The 17,706-nt window shown below is 37.5% G+C and overlaps 1 protein-coding gene across 2 annotated transcripts; it reads right to left on the bottom strand.

Annotated features, from left to right (window-relative positions):
• Positions 1 to 7,259: 7,259 nt before the first annotated feature.
• Positions 7,260 to 14,770, bottom strand: slc13a5b (solute carrier family 13 member 5b). Of its 2 annotated transcripts, XM_006801551.3 has the most exons (12): positions 14,639 to 14,770; positions 13,780 to 13,908; positions 13,562 to 13,698; positions 13,133 to 13,353; positions 12,831 to 13,011; positions 12,614 to 12,736; positions 12,265 to 12,477; positions 12,040 to 12,146; positions 11,838 to 11,959; positions 11,284 to 11,445; positions 10,039 to 10,176; positions 7,260 to 9,237 (listed from the first exon to the last, which is right to left on the bottom strand). In XM_006801551.3, the coding sequence occupies exons 1-12, from the start codon at positions 14,735 to 14,737 to the stop codon at positions 9,112 to 9,114; spliced, it is 1,758 nt and encodes a 585-aa protein (XP_006801614.1). In that variant the 5' UTR covers positions 14,738 to 14,770; the 3' UTR covers positions 7,260 to 9,111. The 2 variants fall into 2 exon arrangements, with proteins under 2 accessions (XP_006801614.1, XP_006801613.2); XM_006801550.3 differs by having other exon boundaries at positions 13,562 to 13,908.
• Positions 14,771 to 17,706: the final 2,936 nt, after the last annotated feature.

The following is a 17,706-nucleotide window of genomic DNA, read 5'->3' as shown; positions in this document are numbered from 1 at the left end:
TTGACTGATTTAACAGGTATTCTTGACGTGTGTTCTGTGTTTCCAACAGTTACTTTTCAGCAAATTGGAATAAAGTAGAACAACATTTTACATGAATGCACGCACATGTCAAAATTGGATTAAGGGTTTGAGAGTAAAGTTTCAATATAAAAACAGGATTCAAGCACAGGCTTATTCTATATCAAATTTGAGATGCAGTCCTGTATCCTATTGTAGGATCATATATTAATGCTTCTAGGACAATAAAATTGCTGTGCAATTGTTTGCTGCCAACAGACAAAAATAAAGGAATGTAATAATTTATATTTATTGCTGATGCTAACTGCCGTTACACAAAAACTTTAGACTCCACTGAAAACATTTAGATCCTCCTACTCCCCAGGGATGGGATGCTATTTTAGAATAATTGGTTAGTGGATGGTGATTTCATATTCCATCCATGATTTTACCCCCCCTCCCCAAAATGGTCTTTTTGAATTTGATGGCAGCAAAATGTCTCAGAGAACTGGGATAAGGCTGTGTTTACCACTGTGTAGCATCCCCTCATCTTATAAACGTCAGGGAGCTGAGGAGACCAACTGTTGTGCCTTTTGGAAAGGAACATTGTCCCATTCTTGTTTGACACAGGACTCTTCAGTTCGGTGTCTTCTTTGTTGTATTTTCATGATGCCTCAAATATTTATAGATGCAATATGTGGCTTAGTACTGTCTTGCTCAAATATGCAAGGTCTGAAGCCTGAAAAAGGTCATCCCTGGGAGCATATGGCCTTTTTAAAAAAAAAAAATACAGTACCACCTGTGGCTCAAACATTTTCAACCTTGTCCCTTGCGGACAGAAATTTCTCCAGATAGATGATGATGGCATTTTAGTCTTCACAGTTTCACACTGAGGAACATTATTTACATATTAATGGTTTTTTGTTGTTGCTTTTTTTTTTGTTTTTGTTTTGTTTTTTACAATTTGTTGATACAGATTTTTCTTTGTTTGTTTGCTTTTTCTTTACTTCAGATAAACTGTGCCTCTGTAAGATGTTTTTTTTAATATCCAATAAGGTTGCTGACCAGTCGCGAGATGTTCCTCCAGCTGTTTCTTTTACGTTTACTCACTTTTCCAGCCTTTTGTTGCTCCCACTCAAACTTTTTTGAGATGTATGACTGCCATCGAATGCAAAATGAGATAATAGTTTTCATGAAATATTAAAAGATCTAAAATATTAATTAAATTAAATATATAATTTTAAAGATTTGATGTGTTTTCTTAGTCTACTGTAAATAAAATATGAGTTTAGGAGATTTACAAATCATTGTGTTTTGTTCTTATTTACATTTTACACAGCTTCCTAACAGTCACATACAGATATAGAGGGCACTGTAAAACAAGCTGGACAAAACTGTTTGGGTGTAGGGGAGATGATATAGAAGAAAAGATGGTTCTGCTGAGGGTATAAACCTGTGGTTATACCTTTATCAGTGTCTCAACTGCTCTGTGGACCAGCTAAGGTCAACATTATTCTGCTGCAGTAAATCTACTTTACATTAGGGTCATTTGATGGTTTCAAGGCCAAAGAATTGTAATAGTGAGCTGGATGGCCAGCTGGAAATCAATTTCCATGTTTAGTAATGTTCTGGTCTGACCATTAGAAGCTTTCTTTCTTCCTTTCTTAAGTAAGTGGTGTACATACAGTACACAGAGATGTAATTTTGCCTGTTGTTTGATTGTGCATTGCACCACCAGATGGAGCCATTTACTGTGTTCCTATTTAAGCTTGTGGTTTTTGAGAAAAGCATGTTTCAGTGCATTTTAAAGTTCTCATACTTACATAGTATGTTAAAATGTAGATATTGGATACATTATATTTAGCTTTGTAAGCCTTGTTGAATAACGACTAAAGCTTAAATCATATCAAGACTTGTTATTTATTGAATTTACCAGGATTTATAAATTGCAATTAGACCTACTTATGACACCAATATCAGAGTAAAAGTGATATAAAAAATATATTTTGCTTCTTCGTTGAATAAATAATAACGTTTGATCAAGGTTTTGTGAATTCATTTTTTTGAAAAATTTATTTTTGTGTGTGTTCGTGCGTTAAATTACATCACCTTGTAGCCAGAAATTTGTAGTTGTTTAAAGGCATCTTGGAAAGAATCCGGTCCATAACCATATTTTGTATTGTCCTGAGGAAGATAAAGGTAAAACACTGGTGTATTAAATATAATTATGTGGTTTTTCAAATTCTAAAAGGAGACGCTGGGTACAATGAGATCTAATCCATCTCACGCAGGTTTGATCCCTATGACAAATGCAGGGCTATATTCTGGCTAGACTGACATTATTCTGGCCACAAAAGCACAAAAACAATCACAAAGTTCTCTTTTGCAATAGCGTCCAAGATTAAAACTGCCAACAACATGTTTTTTGCACTAAAATAGCTCAGTATTAGTGATCTGGGTCTGTGGGTCTGAAGGAAAGATATCATCGGTTAAGGGAACTTTGGGACAGATGTGAGTGCTCATTGGTCATCAAAATGTCTGTGCTTTGCATTGCAGAGAAAAAACAGTCGGGCATCTTTGAATCAGCTTACTGTAAATCTCAATGTTGGATTCAATTGGCCTTTTAGTTTTATGAAAGCAGTCAACTGAGAACTTCAGAGAAAGAGACACAATAGTAGGGTTGCAGTGCCACAACCTCTTATTACACCTAAAAATGCCCTTTTTGTGAGTGAAGCGGTGCAAAGAACACATGAACTGTGGTCATATAGCCCAATGAGTCATCTGTCAGCCTGTTTTGAGCACATGGTTTATTTTTTGTCGAGCGGTACCTCGAATTCATCCGTCAGAAGGTACAGTAGACACCAAGACACCAGAAAACATGGAGGTACTCTAAAAAAAGACAACACTGTAAACATCAGTCTCATTACAGTATAGTCCTTGCGAATGACAGTGCCCTTAACACTAACAAGCTCATGACCTTTAAATATTTTGACATGCACGCCCAGATTAACATTCCCAAGTGTACTGGGCTAAAGGTGACCCAGATTCGATCCTTTTTCTGCATAATGTTAGCAATATTTTTGACATACTATGACTCTGAGACTGTTAATGAAGAACTTTAACGCATTACAAACAAAATAATGAATATTTTAAATTTTGGCAAAGGTAAAAGTTAGATAGTAAACCAGACAGACAGTAATTGATTATCCAGATTACACAAATTAATATTTGGGAGTAGCTCTATAGCTACTTACTTGTGTGCTTGTATTCTCCAAATAAATTCATACCCAAATTCAGTTAAATGAAAACTTTCTCAGCCTTGGCTCTCTTTACCACTTTCTAAACCAATAAACAGAGTAAGCGAAACAGGTTACTGGGCTCTTGGAGGCTATTTTGAATAGCCTGAATCTGTAAAAGCATTTTCCACTGTCCATCTATAGATTTAATTTGAGTGAGACCTTTCTTGTAACATTGTGACTTCTTTTCCACAAATGAGGTGTCTAACATTGAACTGGTTTCACGCACTTCACCAAGAAAAAGACTAGTAGTGTCACCACAAAATTGCTAGGCCAAGTGTTATAACCACTGAAGTCAGTGGCTATGGGAGAGGCTACTGCAAGAGATATAATTTCCAGATGGCTTCCAGCAGATTTTCTCCACTGTGATTTTTCTTCTCATGGAAATTTTCCCTACTTTTGCTGCATAATGCTTTGTGATCCTGCATCGCATTCGATTCTCAAACCCATCCAACTGTGTGATAGTTCTCAAAAGACACCAAGAGAGACTAGCCCACCACAAGGATAGTTTGTGGAAATTGTGTACTAGCGAACAGAAATTGTTCTGAGGACTTAAAAATTGTAGTTAAATTGGTATTATGAAGTGTACTTAATAACAGGTTTAGACATATTTAATATTTCATGAAAAAAATAGCAATAACCCATATCCAAAAAACTTGGGATAGACCAACAATAAGCTGAAAAGTAAGTGCTACTAAAAAAAGAAAGCCCTGGAGAATAACTTTTCAATTAAATAGTTTATAAATGCCATCAGGTGTCATGGTTCAGAGTTTTGACTGTGTTTTCAGTTTTTGTGCTTCGTGCTTCCCTGTGAAGTCCGTCTTGTCTCCGTGTTTAGTTGCCTGTTTCTCCAGTCATGTCTCTGTGTGGTTTCTCTCTCCCTTTCGCCCTCTCCATCCCTCGCTCTTTCAGCCTTGTCCCTCCTGCTCTTATCTCTGTCTCATTCCTCTGTTCCCTGTATTTAGTCAGCCGTGTTTCCTTGCTGTTTCCTCTCTGCCCTGATTCCCTCTGTTATATATATCGCCTGTGTCTTCTCCTGTGTGTTCTGTCAGTTAGTTTAGATTTCTAGAGCCTTCCCAGTTTTAGTTAGTGAGTTTTGTAATCAGCCGTTAGCTACCTTGAAGTTTAGTTCTTGTCTTTGAGTCCTAGATTTTGTGTCCTATCCTGCCTTGCCTCACACTGCGTTCTGTGTGTAATCTGTGTGCAAGGAACAAGTTAAAAAATGACAATCACATTAGAAGAAACCATGATTCTTTAATGGAAATCACTGCATTAATTCAGGAATGCTTCCAGAAATCACCGTCTGTGAACACAGTTCAATGTGCCATCCAGAAATCGAGAATAAAACTGTAGTATGCAAAGAAGCCGTCATGATGTAGAAATGCATTTGTCTTGTCTTGGCCAAATGAACTAAAGCACAGTGGAAAACTGTTCTGTCATCAGATGAACCAAAATTTAAAATGTGAAACCCTGCATTCTTTGGATTTAAGAGGAGAGGGACTATCCATGTTGTTATCAACGTTCAGTTCAAAAGCATGCATCTCTGATGGCATGAGGGTGCATTATCGCCTTTAGAGTTGGCAGCTTGCACATCTAGAAAGGCACCATCAATGTGTATATACTGTATATTTATTATCTCACTCTTATTGCCTGTTTATGCCCTGTCCTTATGTTCAACGTCATGCTGCTCTGTTGTATGTTAATTGCCCTTTGGGGACAAATAAAGTCTTTCTGAATCCTGAAAGGCATTTACGGGCTTTAGAGTAATCTAAACTCCCATCCAGATCATGTTTTTCAGGGAGCCTAAGCCTAAACTGTATACAGTACTGCATCTATTACAACAGCATAGCTTAATAGTTATGCTTAACATGACCTGCCTACAAATCAGACCTTTCACCAATCAAAAACATTTGATGCATCATAAAGTGAAAAATATCGCTAGAATCCTTTTTGCTGCCATCAAATTAAAAATCATCCAGTATTTTTCTCATAAGAGAACAACATTTTTTTATATAATTTCTATATTCTGCTGTGAGTAAATCATTGGTTTATATTTGTAAATATGTATTCTGTTTCTATTTACATTTTACAGCATCCTAATAGTCACATACAGCTAAAGAGAGTACTGTGAAAAGAGACCGGGCAAAACTGATTTGGGAATCGTGGTTGTAAATCAGCTCCAGGTTTCAATCCTGCACAGTCGATAGTACTTTGTTCCTCGTTGCTCTTCGTTTGCATTCAGTGTTTGTCTTAGTACCTTAAAATAAAAACATGTGTCTTCATTGCTGATTGTTGCTGACTTAGAGTTCATAAAATTGTAATCATTTACACCAAATCCCACCCATCCCCATTAAACAATGGATGTACTTTGGCCTAAAGTAAGCAATGAAAAAGCTCTCTGTCCTCTTCTGGATCTTTTTTGCTTTTGGCCTCACTCATGTCCGAAGCTTAATTGGATACTCCAATTGCTAACTGAAACCATCTCTACACACAAGTCTTTATGTTCAAGGGAGGATTGATTGTATCGGACAGGCAGCATATTGTGCTCATATGTAACTGATACAGAAGAGGTGAAAGGGCAATGTGGTTTTCAAAAGCCTTCTCATCAACAAAATACTCCCAAATGCAAGTGGATGAAATACAAAGTTTCCTTTTTTGACCTCTTCTACGTACTCCTAACTCCCTATTTACTTCATATTTTTATGGAAGTCATTCATTAAGCTCACTGTTTGCTTACTCTGCAACTAGAAAGCCTAGTTTATAATGGGTTCATAGAAATGCGTGTTTAGCTTCACCAGAGTCCTTGCCTGTGCAGTCAGTTGGACAAAATCTTAGCAAAGTGAACACTTCGCAGGTTTAATTTCCTGCCGAGGCCTTACATGTATATATAGCCAATAATATAGTCCACGACACAAGACGATGTGTTGCAATTGGATAATGAGTGGGTAGCTCAGAGGGAGCAAAAGGAGAGAAAGACACTGTAATTACAAAAGTTTTCCTTCCCAGTGGGACATGAGATCATAGTGATCTAAACTGCTCTATGCACCCAACCGCTTGTTAACCAAAAACCATCTAACATTTTAATTGTCCCAAAAGAATGGGGTCAGAACTTTGATGTGATCCTTTGATTTTTTTTTTCTTCCTGCTACCTTTTGGCCATGTTTTCTACTGTCACACCATACCAACAACAGGGTTTGTTGATGTTTACTTCCCCGAGTCTTATGATTAACTTTCGTCATGTTTTTAAAACAGAAACCCAACATAGTGATCGACACTTACGAGGTGATATTAAAGTTCTCTGGCAGATCTTTAAATGGAGACGTAAGAGCTTCTTATGAGCTTCTTTAAGCTCATAATGCTTATGATGCACAATAATGCTTAACAATATCCCTGCCTTCAACCTTAATCTCAGATTACAATGTCATAGGCCTCTTGCCATTAGGTGTGGCCTTTAAGTCCAGGCTCATTATGGCTTTCCATGCTGTGTTTAAAGGATCATGTCAGCTTTATACATAAGACAGAGGTCAATAAGTAAGAGGCAGCGAAACATACTTGTCCTTTAAAAGATGGATAATAGTCATATGCTGTTGAGAAAAAGTTGCATGGTGAGGAAAATCTGATAATTTTGTTTTGGATGATGGTGAGAGATGACAGCTCAGACTGAGCTTTTGTTATAATAAACCATCCTCACTTTTTAAAATAATAGACAGCATTACAGTTAATAACAGCCAAATTGAGTTTCTCACATTTGAAATCATTTTAAATCTAGTGTATTATCTTGACAAGTCTCTCTCACACAAACATCTCTGATGTCTAATCGCCTCATTCGATTAAATCCATTCAATTAAAAAAATGCTGTGTGTGGAAAACAGCTGTACTTTGGATGTATTTTGTGATTTTTCCATTGTTATTGAACATCTAATGTGAAGTCGTTGAACAGAAAAGAAACGTCAACGGATGTGTTTGTATTATTTATTTATTTTTATATAAATTGACATGTGCAAAAGTCTTGAAACTGAAGAGAATAGTAGACTATATGCGGTTATTACTAAATACCACTTCATTGCAATTCATTTACAATTAATATTGCTGTGAGACAAACTGTACTGACTCAAACATTTCAAATGTGTTTACAGTACAATAAGTCATCCTTTTTGTACACGTTACATACAGCTTTTGCTTTGATAGGATAAAAAGTTGATCCTTTATTCATAGCCAGTTTGAAAGTCTGATTCAGCACATACAGTATTAGCTCTGAACTGATAAATACCAAGTTCACCAACCAAGCCATTAGCTTTTGTTACCTCAAATCTCTTAAGAAATGTTCACTTGCAAAGTCTTCTGTGTGGCACAGGAGTGATTGAGAAAATATTGCAGTTTATATATTTTTTATGCTGCCCACATTACAACCAAAAAAGCATTCAATATTTAAAACCATACTTTTTGGACTATAAGGCGCACTCAAAATCCTTTAAATTTCTTAAAAATCGACAGTGTCCCTTATAATCGGTGTGGCTTAAGTATTAATTCTGGTTGTGCTTACTGACCTGAAACTGATTTTATGTGGTACACGGCGCTCAAAAATCTGTCAAAATATTTTAGTACGACTTGACCGTACTACTTGATGGATTGTCTGAGCATTACGTCTACCGTAGTCAGGAGCCTGGCGGAGTGATACGTACTGTGCTTCCAAATAATATTGCTTCCCAAAAATGGCACCTGTTAAGAGACATGCTTACAAAGTCCAACTCAAGGCTATCAGTCATGTTTTGTTTAATGCGCCTTATAATCCTGTCCACCTTATGTATGAAAAAATAGATCCGTTTATTGATATTGTAATATCTTACCTTATAATCCGCTCCTTAAATGTCTGAAAATAGAGTCTTTTATTTATGGAAATACATATTTTGAGCCAAAAATGTATCAGTAGTAAAAGTAATAATTATGCAGCTGAATTGCTCTTGTCAGTGTCATATTATATGAAAGTTCACGGATAATTACTGCTAATGTATTGACAAGTAATGTTTTTTTCTATCACTTCAATGTGGGACTAATAGTATTAAACTTTATATTCATTATCAAGGTATCAATGTATAATATTTTACAAAACCAAAGATTTCTTTAAGTGTAAAATCTGAAAGGTAACCAGTTACTGGAGCTGTCCGACAAATGTGAAAGTGAAAATATCTTTCAGTAAAGCAGAAGTGGCATAGAAGGAAAATTAAATAAAAAAGAAGTACGTCAAATATTTTCAAGTTGCATCATCAAGATATACAAACAATATGGCTTATTGCTATAAACACATGGGTACATGTTAAATAACTTTGACTATATGAACAGCTCCTTTTCCTCTAATTTTCTTTGATAAAAAGAAAACAAGATGTCATTTGGTTCACTTAAGGATATAAAGGAGTGTAAATTTACAGACACTATAGTCCCAATATATTGTTTCAGTTATTCCATTGTACTGAATAACAGAAATGTGTATTATAAGAGATTCAAATAGTGTAATAGGTCTATATAAGAGATCTAAACTTCTTTGAAGTTTAACATCATTATGTATGTATATATAAAGTTCAATTACATGAAAATGAATATTTTTATGTAATTGAACCATTTTTCTCCCTAATTTTATAGATCGCCACTTTTTTTTCACTCAAGTGTCAATCAAAACGAGCCTCATGAGACTTGTGTCCTAACTCCAATTGCACACATGCATCTCACTGCGTGGTCCAATACCATCCCTCTGACCACAGGTCTTAGTCTGGCACCTGTGGATAGGCTTGTGCATGGATCCTCTCTCACTGCAGAGCCAGTCTCATACTCCAGTGACATTGGCCCAGGCAGGGACAGAATCTAGGTGAAACATTGCTTTACCCCAGCTGTTAATGGCCAGTGTAATACAAAGAATGCCAATGATGTTCATGACGAATCCTGTTCTGGCCTGGTGGAGAAGAAAAGAATGCAGTCATTTCAAGATTTAGTTTAATGTTAACATCTATATTTGTTGCTGAAAGTTGCATGAGAAGATCATTATCCCTAAAGAAGTATATAAGGAAGTCCCACAGTGTGTAGATTGGAATATTTCTTTAAATGTACTGTAATGTTATCTCTCAGATAAACTCAAGTTTATGTTTTAACCCATGGAAGTGTTTTGGATGTGCCCACTCTTTTTGTATATTATTATTGTCTATTGTTTGTATCTACCACTTTAATATTTATGTAACAAATCCACATCAATAATTCAATTGGAAGGTGTTAAACTTGTTTAACATTCCTGGAAAGTCGATGGCAGGGGACCTTGAGACACAAATTTTACATACCAAACTAATTTGATTTGAAATTGTATGAGGTTGCACAGAAAATGTGCATAATCTGACTCATTAAAATGCCTTATAACCATACAAGGATGTGACAGAAAACGGCCGATATTTTAAATCGATTGCAGATTACACTGGCTACTTAGAGTGACTCATCATGTGCTACAACTTTTCAGTGGTAACATTTACTATTGTAAAACACTGGAAAACATATTGCTTCACTTCTGCAGCCGGAACACAACTAAAGAATACCCTTAATATCAGCTATCGTCAAAATGTGACTGTCACTTAAGAGATTCTGGTCACAACCGCGTTTTTATGAATGTAAATTCTGCAGACCAAGCAGTTCAACATTGGTCCCAGAGTCACAGCACTGCAACATGTAATTTACACAATAAGCATACCGAAACCAACGTCGTACTTACCATGTCAGCAACCTTAAGGTATCCATAAGAGAAGACTATGGCATTGGGAGGAGTTGCGACAGGCAGCATGAAGGCAAATGAGGCACTTAGGGTACAAGGAACCATGACGTACAGCGGGTTGATTCCAATGGACTGAGACTGTAATAATCACACACAAGGTATCAGCAGTCTGACTCACAGATGAATACAGCCTTGATCACAAAATCCTCCACTACTCTTTCTGGCTATTTTTCTGCAACCTTAATCACCAGCTCATAACTCAGAATGAAATGTATGCAATTCTGTGTGCAGGGAAAACTCTCATTAGGTGTGTGTAATTAAGATGTAATTCCTGCTGGCCCTGTGCTGAGTCATGATATTTAAAAAGAAACGTACTACATATGTGGAGATAATGGCAGACTTTAAAGTTGCAAAAGACATTACTCAGTGGAATTTGCTTCTGAATTACATATCCTGCAGCACACTAGCTTACAAGTGCACAGTAATTTCTGGTTCTCAAAATAACCAAAGGGTGAAAGGACCTAAACTTTATATTTAGTCTTCGTTAAACTTCAGCTGTATATCAGGTCACCAGGATGACAGTATTTTGTCTTGTCACAGGGTTTCTGCCTAAATCAAATGCTGAAGAGTCTCTTGACAGGATGACACACAAAGTGACATGACACAAGCCACCGTTGCCACAAAGTGTTCTCACCATGCCTTTAGCTGTTTGTGTGAATCTGACTAAAGTACTTATTCTCCCTTTCTTCACTTTCTGTTTGTATTTTCAAGGGCTAAACACAGAATGGTTGATCATCCGTGTGCATCTACTTGGCTTTTCCCTCAAGATATCAATAAATGTGAAAACCACTACTTGCGTTTCAGACCTCGTTTTGGCATTCTCTCCAGTGCTCAGCTAGTGGGCACAGAAATGCTATTCTTCAGAAGAAGCAGCAGCGGGGAGGGCACTGTTACAAGGCACTGGACTGAATTGGTGTTTGGCAGGTTATTAATGGGAGAAGGGGCCCACAGAAGGGGGCCAAACATATTCAGCCTGAATGACCAACAAGATGGGTAACCAAACCAAAACGTGGGAAAATGGACCAGCTCTCACTGGGAGTAGTTTCAATGGTGAACTCCAGCTGGGGGAAAGAATTTACGCTAGGAAGCACTTAACCTAACTGAGCTATTGCACCCAAACAGTATTTTCTGTCCTCTCCCACACCACCTATATTTCACTTGCTCTATACTGCTTCACTTGCTTACCATCGAAGCTAAGACGGGTAGGAAGAGCGTTGCAGTGGCTACATTACTGGTGCATTCTGTGAATGTGGCAATCAGCAGACATAAGACAATGGCAATTGCCCAGGGAGGGATGCTTTGCAGAGGAGCCATCTGATCTCCCATCCACTTTGATAGTCCGGACACCTAAAGACACAACAAAACAAAGTGCACATTTACTTTGAGGAGACTGTGATTCAGGTTTGGTCACAATATATTGCATCCGCTACAATGCAACTGTATGTGCAGAACACCAAAAACATCTGAATCCAGAGATTTACTAATCATTTGATTTGCATAAAACTTTAAAACTGCATTAGGAGATTACAGGGGTAAAAAGCATGATGCTGATACCATTAAAAAAAGATTTAATTGGTGGTCGATTTGATAAACATCTCTATGAATCCTCATACCTCTAAAATAAACTAGTAGAATCAGAATCTCAAGACACTGAATGGCTATTGTGAAGTTCAAAATTTCTTGAGAGATTGTTATTGGCCCCACAACCATTGCATCTAACAATTGCCTTTGTAACTTACTTCACTGCCCTTAGCCAGAGCAAACCCTCCTCCAAGAAGAAGCACAATACCCCAAGGTAATTTCTTTTGGGCAGCTTTCCAGCTGAGGAGACGAGGTGTTGGGCCAGCAGTTTGATGAGATGCTACAGATCAAAGAAACAAATCATCAAAGTTTAATTACAGCATAGCCTACTCAGAACATTCTTCAGAAATGATGGCTCACCTATGTCAAAACTATGAGTCCTAAAAGAACACAAGCGTGGAGGTTTGGAGGGCAGAACAAAGAGAAGGACTGTGACAAAGACTGCCACCGTGGCATCTGATACATACCTGAAGGATTGAGTGAAAGCAAAAATCAAATAATATCCAAGTTTTATAAAGTAAATTTATGAATGAATAAAAATTAGGTGTTGAATTGTATGTTTTTTATAAAAATATGTATACAAACTCTGCTTGGGAGTTGAAGATATCTGTTGCCCAGCCATTGACAAAGCCTGGATCCCTTGTGAACCACAGCAACACGAGCAAAATGAAGAGACACAGGACGCTTATCTCTCCAAAGGACATCGGCCCCAGCAGGCGATGCTGTTCACGGATCACATTATATGCAGCAATTTCCTTTTCTGTCTTCACAGCCCCACAGCCCCATGTCTTCTTAAAGCTGGAGGATCACATGGGAAGAAAAGTCTTTGTGTCACTTCTACACTCACTCACGGTCTTAGTGCGGTAAAAAGTTTCTTGATGGTGATTCAAGTCTCTGTCACTTATAATCAGGCTTTAAGCATTATCAAACTCACTTGAATCCCATAAAGACAAACTGCAGCCAAAGCCATGCCAGTGTGAGCATGATGATCATGTTGGGGAAGGCAAAACCGAACCAGGATGCAAAGTTAATAATGTCCCCGTTTTCTGGAAACAACCTAATAAAAAAGACAAAACAAACAAGAGGAATATATAAATACACATGATTTGAAATATTGGCACAATACTAATAACTGATAAGAGAACACTCACTGGTTCATCTGGCCCATGAGCACCAGATTGGGACCAGTTCCTGTCAGTGTGGCTGTTCCTCCGATGCTGGCAGCATAACAAACACACAGGGTCATGCCTTTACACATTCTCCGCCGTTCTGCTGCCTCCTTATGCCTGACAGCCTCAGTCGTGGCATCTAAGAAAGTCACTACTACTGGGCCTTTAAACAAAGAGAAAGAAATAAAAAGGGGTTACTAGCAGCTTAATAAAAGTCTTTAAAGCTGTTGATTTTTATTGATTTTGTGTCCTAGCAAAACATAAAGAAGTTACAAAGGGCTCACCTTGTCCCTCATTCTGTTTCTCTGTCTGTGAATCAGCTTTATTGTCAGTCTCTGATGTTTGGACCTGCTCATCCGAGCTGAAGATTTGAGGCATTTCTGGCTCATTGGTGTTTAGCTGTTCCAGCACTGCTTGGACAATTGGCACCATCATAGCTGTGGTAGCGGTGTTACTGATCCACATGGATAAGAACGCTGTTACACCCATGAAGCCCATCATCAGTCTGCCAAGAAGATAAAGTAAAATTAATAGTAAATTAAGAAAAAAAATCAGAAAGGTGCTCTTCGTGCTCTTGGGACAGAACATGAAGTATGTTAAAGTTTTATGATGGGAGTGAAAGGATTATTTTTTTTAATCTACATTGTATCTGTGCTTTTGATGTCATAACAGATTAGATATAATGTCGGTCTGAAAGGTAATTAACCACTCACAGTGCTGGACGCACACCAACAATGAGCAGCACCCTCAAAGCTATGCGCTTGTGCAGATTCCAGTGCTCCACAGCTACAGCAACCATGAGTCCTCCAACAAACAACATGTTTGTGTCCTTTAGGTACTGCATACACACCTGAGACAAAGGGATCACACTGGATAAGATGTATGCACACATAAATAAGCCTATACACTGTGGCATGTTTTTCTTACTTACATCTTTGGACTCCATGATTCCAAATAAAGGGAAAAGGAGAGCTGGAAGCAAAGCGGTTACAGCCAGAGGTAGAACCTCTGTGCACCAGTACACTGCCATCAGGATTATCACATAAGCACATTCTGCCACCTGCAATAAGAAAAAATTATAACATACAGACAACTGCACAAAACAAAGACATTACATTCAGTCTGTGTCAGCAACTTATCTATGAAAATCTGACTTAAGTTCATAAACAGCTAAGATCAATAATTATGATGCAATTTTAATGAGACACTATGATAGTTCAAAGGGTGAAGATAAGATAATCTGTAGTGTCTCATCGCCAGGTTCTACATCTGTCGGGATAACATAAGTGAGATCTAAACAAAACTTGGATTGTCAATGATACTACCTTATTTAGAATTGTTTCATTCCGGTTAAATATCAGCTGCTTGAAAAACCGATTTTTCTTTTTCAATGCTTCGCATTTAGATCTGTGCCAGTGATAACATGCCTGCACCCTGTGATTTTTTTGTCTCTGTGACCCACGACGCGTAAAGAGCCCTTTTTACTCTGATGTCCCACGCTTAAGCTTCATGCTACCAAAAAGAAGTTAAAGTAACAGAACCGGAGAACACACCAGCCAACACTGGACAGCTCTCATGCACTCGCTCCAAGCGCTGTGCACTTGACCGCGCATCAACAGGTGCAAAAGACCTAGTGCAAATTAAAATGGGCGAAAGGTAAAATCTCACGTAATTTTAGTTCATTCAAGTTATTCAAGTAAGTAACATCTCTGTCATTAAAATTAATTTATTCTTTCATCCTTTCTTATCACTGTGTTTAGTTTTAAGCCAAACGCAGATTAATTACATACCTGTGTCCTGATCACCAAAGGCAGTGGAAGAAGAAGTAACGGAGTTAAGAAGAGGATCACTTCATTTTTGACAGAGTAAAGGCATTTCAAGAATGCCATCTTGAAAGGAAAATGGAGAAAAGCAGACTTTGCACCGTGGATGGCACTTTTGAGGCGCAGAAGAGAGAAGAAGGAGGGGGGGGGGGAGTCCCACGCAAATAAAAGAGAGCGAGAGCGAGAAACGTAATGAGGAGAGAGAGAGATGGGGGGGTACGCAAACGCCTAAACTAAAGTACTGACCAATTAAAAGTGAAAAAGTTCCTCCACGTAATAACCACAATAGTTTACATCTTTTACATTTACCATCTTGAAACCGAGGATTCCCCACATTAGGTCCATCACCTCTCTTGGGCGGGGGAGAGGAGGTCGAATGCGGTTGGCAGACTTCAGTCTTGCTGTTGCTTAGGCAAGAGACACAACAAATAATTCAACCAAGTATTTTTTTTTTCAAGCTAGGCTTTCTTGAAATTCTATAAACGTATATAAGGTTTACTTTTCAAAATGCTAAAAGTAAAATTTCTTGGTCACTGTCTAACAAAAGGGGTTTGGAGTTAGTTTTACAAAGGTCAATTTAGGTAAATAAAATAAGCCCTTATAACGGTGGCAGTAATCCGCCCAAAATCCCGTTGTATCTTTCTTTAAGACAGCACAATCAACATTTCACCAAAAACATCACAGAAGCTTTGACTGAACTGAATTCCTTTTTCCTTTTCCTTTTCCCGAACAAATAATACCCATTTTTATGCAATTTTATTTTCTCTAACCCGTCCAGTGAGTTTATTAAACATTAGTCACATTATTTCAAATGATAACTATTTAATTATCTATGATCATAACCACTTATGGAACTAGTGTAGTGGGGGAGCTGGATCATGATTGCATTACAAAATACAGAAGTGAAAATAGTACAAATAAGTACAAACAGTATTTACTCCAGGGCTACTGTAATACACTGAAATGTGATGCACAATACGCCTCATTATGCCTCCCTTTTAATGTACTGTAAGCTTGGGATATTTGTAGTGAGTGCCATAAACCCAAGCCAACACTGTTTTAAGACATCAAACACATTCTGCATGGAAGTTAAATAAAACTAAGAGCAGAAGTAAGAGAAGAACATAAAATGCTGAGCCAAGGAATGTCATGTTTTTTGGCAGCATCTTTTCTTTGAAAGTGCTAACAGTAATTATCCTGCATTGGTGGTATGCTAGGATGAGAGAAGCTTTTAATTTGTGTCCCTGTAATTGTGAGTCTTCAACCATGTGTAGTGACATGGCAAGGCATGCAAATATATACTATAATGTGGACGGTCAATTCCCTTAATTCTGCTGCTTTACGTCCATACATTTACAATATATATATATATATATATATATATATATATATGTGTGTGTGTGTGTGTGTGTGTGTGTGTGTATACACACTGTATAATACATGTTTTGTCCACAGTGTTAACATGAGTGCTGTCTCAGATATTGACAAAAGGATTCATACAGCAATAAAACAACGTTGATCATTGCATAGTGAGAGCCATATTGTTCAAATGTGCTGTGTTTAGTAAATTGCGGCCATAAAATTTGCAGCTGTGACCATTGTAGTAGTCTCTATCTCAAATTTATGCAAGTTCTATTTATTTACAATATCAGAGAAATAATTTGAATAGAAACACTGAAATCGATATATACATGAAAACATAAAAAAAATCACAAGAAGATATGCACCCCACCCCCCATTTCATTTCATCTATGACATGCAGTGTACTTCAGTTTATTTCATATAGTCTCTAAAGGAGTCACTAATTTAGTTGGGATAGAAACAACTGACTCTAAGCAGATTTCATGTTTTTGGTGTTGTAATTACAAACAAAAAAGTGACCGTTATGATGACAGGACCACGTTACAAATAACAATGACAGACAAAGGCACTAATGCAGGTATTTGATTGGGATATTATATGCATAGCAGACACTCAAGCAAATTGGAAGAATTTCACTTGTGCAGATTGCAAAGTCTGCACAATCCTTCACTTCCTTCACAAGTGAAGGATTTAAAAATCCTTCACTTCCAAGGAATAAAAATACACACATCATGCCACCTTGTGGAAAGAACCCGTACAACACAGAAATCAGGTAAATACAGCATTTCTCTTTGTGAACTTGGAACACTGGGAAATTGGGAAGTAGCCTATCATGTGATGCGGCCTTAAATATGATTTAGTTGGGATAGAAAACTAACACTAATTTAGTTTGGATAGAAACAACTGACTCTAAGCAGATTTCATGTTTTTGGTGTTGTAACTACAAATAAAAAAGTGACCATTATTGGATGCCAGCCATCAGTTATAATGACAGGAGCACATTGCAAATAACAGTGGCAGGCAAATATCCGAAAGCAGGTATTTGCTTGGGATATTATAAACGCAAGAAGATCGGAAGAATTTCACTTGTGCAGATTGCAAAGTCTGCACAAGTGAAGGATTTGTCTATAAAAATACACACATCATGCCACCTTGTGGAGAGAACCCGTACAACACAGAAATCAGGTAAATACAGTATTTCTCTTTGTGAACTTGGAAATTGGGAAGTAGCCTATCATGTGATGCGACCTTAAATATGATCAGGTGATTTCCTGGGTCCTTAAAGGTCAGAAAAAAATGAAGAAAGATCTGGAAATTGTGGCTAGATTTCATCCATATTATTTAGACATTAATAGTAGTGCTAGTGTCTCTGTAATACGAGGGATTTATTGTTAGTAAACAGTATTATTAACCAATGCATAAAGAACCACGATGTGCCAAGAGGACTGGCTAAATTTCGGACATTCTTTACCTTTAATATATTATCCTTAATGTATTACATCAAAATTAGGTTGTCAATACATCTTCTCTAAAAAGGTAACTACAAACATTACTTCTGCGGCTTATGGCAGAATAAAGTGCTGAAGCGCAAATATACGTGTAGTGCAGAGGAAGCGCTGCCGTCACAGCTGCAGGGAGCAAGCATCAGTAGCAATCACATGAGAGGGGCCTGG

Source organism: Neolamprologus brichardi, chromosome 14 (genome assembly GCF_056152115.1).
Source record: "Neolamprologus brichardi isolate AB-2024 chromosome 14, ASM5615211v1, whole genome shotgun sequence".
In the NCBI taxonomy this organism is placed as follows: Eukaryota; Metazoa; Chordata; class Actinopteri; order Cichliformes; family Cichlidae; genus Neolamprologus; species Neolamprologus brichardi.
The sequence above is the reverse complement of the archived record's forward strand: the minus strand, read 5'-3'. Positions and strand labels throughout refer to the sequence as shown.